General features: G+C 45.8%; 1 protein-coding gene across 1 annotated transcript; it reads left to right on the top strand.

Annotated features, from left to right (window-relative positions):
• Positions 1–248: 248 nt before the first annotated feature.
• Positions 249–3,007, top strand: LOC125537811 (protein XRI1). The gene is made up of 9 exons (XM_048701117.2): positions 249–528; positions 1,148–1,200; positions 1,292–1,408; positions 1,493–1,629; positions 1,719–1,797; positions 1,887–1,989; positions 2,077–2,129; positions 2,389–2,469; positions 2,572–3,007. Exons 1-9 carry the CDS (start codon positions 458–460, stop codon positions 2,823–2,825), a joined length of 948 nt encoding a protein of 315 aa, XP_048557074.1. The 5' UTR covers positions 249–457; the 3' UTR covers positions 2,826–3,007.
• Positions 3,008–4,697: the final 1,690 nt, after the last annotated feature.

Raw genomic sequence — 4,697 nt, 5'->3', positions numbered from 1 at the left:
AAAGTATACAGCCAATGGAAACGAGCTGGCGAAAAACTTGAAGAAAAAATAATGCTGTAGCTAGCTGGACCTTGCCAAATCCCTGGCCCGGGCTTTGGCATTTTGGCAATGCCATCACTGTTCTGCTAGCCGTGCGACAACAAACGCAAAGGTGGCAAAGCGGCGCCAACACCCAGGGCTAACGGCCTCTTCGGCAGGCAGCCCACCCGGCCCCGCTCGTGCCCACCGAATTTTCCATTCCGCATTTCTTTCTAGTACTTTCTTTCTGCCCTTTCTCTCTCTCTCCCACCTTGGTCTCTCGGACTACAAATGCGGCGCTACCCGAGCCGCTGCGGAATCGAGTAGACAGCGGAGGAGCAGTGTTTCTGTCTGTCTCCCCGTCCACTAGAGTCAAAGGAGAGGGAGGGGAGGGGGGGTCCCGTCGCAACGGCTAGTCGGGGCAGGCCTTCCGGGGCCGATGGACCCGCGCCGCGACGGAGGCGGAGGCGGAGGCGGCGCATCCGGCGATGGCGACGGCAACAACCAAATGTGCGTGTTGCGGGGGGTGCGGGTTCCTGTTGTCGGTTGCGGTCGCGCCGGTTCTCGCGCTGTGATTTCTCGGGCGGTTTCGAGGATTTGTTGGATGGAGGGGATCAACTGGGGTTTGGTAGGGTCTTGGGACTAGCATGGGCATGAGGGACTAGAATCTGCTGGGCGTAATGGGGATTTCGGGAGTTCCGTGGCTGCTCCTTCTGCCGATCCGAAAATAGAGGGATCTTGCCGTCGATTTGCTAGATTAGAAGATCCTTAGGTGCCCCGTTGGTGTCTATGGAGTGTCGAACTCGATTTACTTTGTTCGATTGGGGCGTCCTCCTGCACCGATGCACGCTCCTGCTGTTGCTTTTGATGCAAATGAGATAATAGGAGGATTGTGTAAAGTTTGTGTGTTTAAAACTGGATCGAGATATTCTTGGCTCTGAGGGGTCGAAATGGGAGCATACTGATGCTGGATTGGTCATTCTTCGTGGCGTGTTTTTTACGTTTGTGCAACTGAAACTAAACCATGTCTCGACTGTCCACAGAACTGAGTACTCGTCCGAAATTTCACAACTATTTCAATGTATTACATTAGTTGAACTTATGCCTGATCTCATATTGCTTTCTGCAGTCTGTGGGATTGGCAAGAGAAGGAGCATGGCGAACCTAGTGATGGAAATCATGGTACATCGCTCAAACCCATAACCAACATCCATGTCAGAACTGCCGATTATTTTTTGGACTTACTGTATCATTATTATTATTTTCTCAAAAGATGTTGCTAAGTTCGTGTGGGATTGCCTCAACCGAGATGATGATGATGATGAGCTACTTGGATTACTGGGAAATCAAACTCCTCTGCGAGACTGCCGGGCCTTCTTTGATATTGGGGGTAGGAAACTTCTTTTTTCAGAGAATTATCGGCACTATATTACTCTTGAAGTTTTGCTTAAAGGAATAAGGTTACTTGTGCCAGATATCACTTGCAAGGAGACACTAGACCTGGAGGAGTCTCGGGAATCAAAGCGGCGACGCGTGTTGGAGTACCCTTCTGAGGTTAATCAGCCAGAAGTTGGTGATCATGAAATGTGTTCTAATTTTGTGACATCTGAGGTGGTTCACTACTAGCTGGCTATGTTCGAAGTTCGTCTATTTTTTGCTATTGCTTACACTATTGCGTCCTTTGTTGATCAATATCTCAGGTAGCAGAGACTTCATTGCTTTGCACTGATGAACCACAGAGTTTAAACTGGAATATGCAGCTCAATTCAGATGATTTAGGTTCATCCTTTTACCACATATGGCTTATTGTCCAGCAGCTACCTACTGCCATGCCTTTTCTGTTTGCTGAATGGATATTTTTGTATCAGATAAGTTCAGTTCCTTGTCTAATGGAGCATCCTACGAGCCATCAGATAATCAATTGGATAATTACTCTGAAGGAGCTACTATCTACTACACGCCTGATCAAATGTTAGTTCCTATCTGGTTCTGTTAAAGCCAATTTGCTTTTAGTTCACATTCTTTTTGAATCATGACAAGTTCATATTTTGTTTGTAGGCCTTCTAGCCAGGAGAGCGTTACATACATTGGTTGTCAAACCGATGTGCCAGGTCGGTACAAAGCACATTTTCTATGCCATCTTTGAGATCTTAAAAAAGTTTCATCCAATGTTTCTGTCAGGGTTTCCAGTCTATGCATATATTCGCCATATTGTCAGTATTTTTCCTAGAAATGTTTGTAAAGAGTATTCTGTTTGTATCTTCTTTGCAATTGGTGCAACTTGCTGTTGTTTGGCAATCATAGTGACTTGCTAAAACAAAATTTCTGTAGCTTTGTCCAGCTATTTACTTTTCTTTCTATCTATGACAGGAACAAGTGAGATTGCTCCGGTGACAGAAAGTCTCATAATGCATGAGACTAGGAAACTTTCTACACTCAAAGTATCTAAAGGTATTTAAGTTTTGGTAGTACCTTATTATTCATCAACTTACCTTACACACTTGAACCTCTAGTAATATATATGTTGATCATTTGGCTTTGCTTCCCTATTAGGAGGAAGCTCGATGATCAAGGCGAAGCAAAATGTAACTACATCTATAGCATACCCTTTTACCCTTATCAAACCATCTTGGGAAGAAGGAGATGTCACTCTCAAGGATATAAATCAGCGCATCCATGCTCCTCCAAAGAAGCCTCCAGAAATCCTGGAAACTTCAGCTTTCTCTGGGAAGCCCGTCATTGGCAAGACAAGAATCAGAACAGAAGGTGGGAAAGGCAGCATCACAATACTAAGAACCAAGGGCTGAGAATTATTACAACTTATTTAACAGCCATTCCCTCGATTGCTTTCAAGAATTTGGTCTTCTTGTGCAGGCCTCTATAGCATTTCGATTTTTCTTGGTCACAATTTTTGTGCCATGTGTTCAGAGTTACTGTGGATGGCCAACTCTTTGTTCCATGATTCAGCATTCATCTGTGGTGTATTTTAGTGGCATGCGGCTAATGATATATATATATATATATATATGGAAATTTGAGTTAAGAATTAGCTCCTACTTTTACTTCTCTTTCATGTTCTTATGGTCTCCTGAAAATTGCCTGATGGTTCAACATTCAAATTATGGTATCGGCTTGATCACTATGAGATCTTAAATTTGAGTGGCCCTGGTGAGAACCAGAATTGCACCGGGGGAATTAATTCGAAATAAAGTTGATTTCCAGTCATGAAAAAAAATGAAGCATGAGTACTTAGAGCATGTCTAGCTCTTCCCCCAAAAGTCATTAATCCCTAGAACAATATTTAATTTCACAAACATTGATATACTTTTGCACAAACATGGTCAAACTTTGAGATGGTTTGACTCTCCAACAAAGTTGGAAGTACACTCTTTAAAGGATGGAGTATTTTTGCTTTGAGAAAACACGAAGTCTCAACAAATTTAGGCTAACTCGAGCGTCCCTTTTGGCCTTGCGCCGTCATTTGCATCCCCACCCCCTCTCCCCAGCCTCACCGCCCTCTCCCCCACCTCATCCCTCATCGGTGCCAAAATTAATCGATTTTGTCGTCACCGCCAAGCCCCAATTTGGTCAGGATGGGGCCGTCCGAGCTCAGAGATGACGTATGAGCCCTGTGCGTGACCCCACGCTAGTCGAGGAGACCGGAATTAGCCTACTTTACCGCCGCCATGGCCAAACTTGTTGCTTCCTCCAGCTCCCATGCAGCATCGGCGAGCCCGGTAATTGCCGATGCAGATTGCTAGGGACCATCGCCGGCCTCCTCCGCGTCCAGTCCTAGTCGGGCACTCCGTCGCCGTGGCTCTGACCCCCTCCGCATGCAAGGTGTTCAACAATTGCCCTAACGGTATTTCTTTTTCCTTTTTCTCCATTTATTTTATCAATTACGGTCTCAAATTGATCATAGATGGCTCCAGTGTATAGATGGAGAGTGCCTGTTGTTCGTAAAAGGTTGAGCGTGCTCGGGCGACATCCCGTTCCTCGTCCAAGGCGTCAAGGTCATGTTGCCAAGCATACTAAGGCATAGCCTAGTGGTGGGAAGGGGTTGATGCCTTCCCACCCATCCAGGTTCAAGGCATGGTATTTGCAATTTGGGTTTGTTACACCAATTATACTGTAGGGGCCTCCCTTACAGTCTTTCTTTCAAAAAAAGGTCATGTTGCCAACTATGCTCGGCTTTCCTTTTCCTCATACATGCATACTCGAGGTGCGTCGTGAATGAGGTTGCTAGGGAGTATGGCCTCGGGCATCGTAAACCATGAAGAATGGAGTATAGCCCGTGGATCTTGTAGGTGTGTGTAACACCCATGATGCGGCTATATCTCCCACGTGTCGGAGCACGACTTAGAGGCATAGCCGCATAGTAGGCATGTCGCAAGAGGGGTAATCTTTACACATCCCATGTCGCAAGAGTTGGCTTACAATCGCCACTTCAAACAATACATAAATATATCATTACATCATCCAGAATACAATCAAGGTCCGACTACGGAACCAAAATAAAGACAACCCCAAATGCATAGATCCCCGATCGCCCCAACTGGGCTCCACTACTGATCGTCTGGAAAGGAAACATAGTAACGTCCTGAATCCTTGTCGAACTCCCACTTGAGTTCGGTCGCATCCCCTGTACTGGCATCATCGGCACCTGCATCTGGTTTTGG

This window comes from Triticum urartu, chromosome 2A, assembly GCF_056163025.1.
Source record: "Triticum urartu cultivar PI428250 chromosome 2A, HENAU_Tu73, whole genome shotgun sequence".
In the NCBI taxonomy this organism is placed as follows: domain Eukaryota; kingdom Viridiplantae; phylum Streptophyta; class Magnoliopsida; order Poales; family Poaceae; genus Triticum; species Triticum urartu.
Note: the sequence above shows the minus strand (reverse complement) of the source record. Positions and strands in the feature narration are given on the sequence as shown.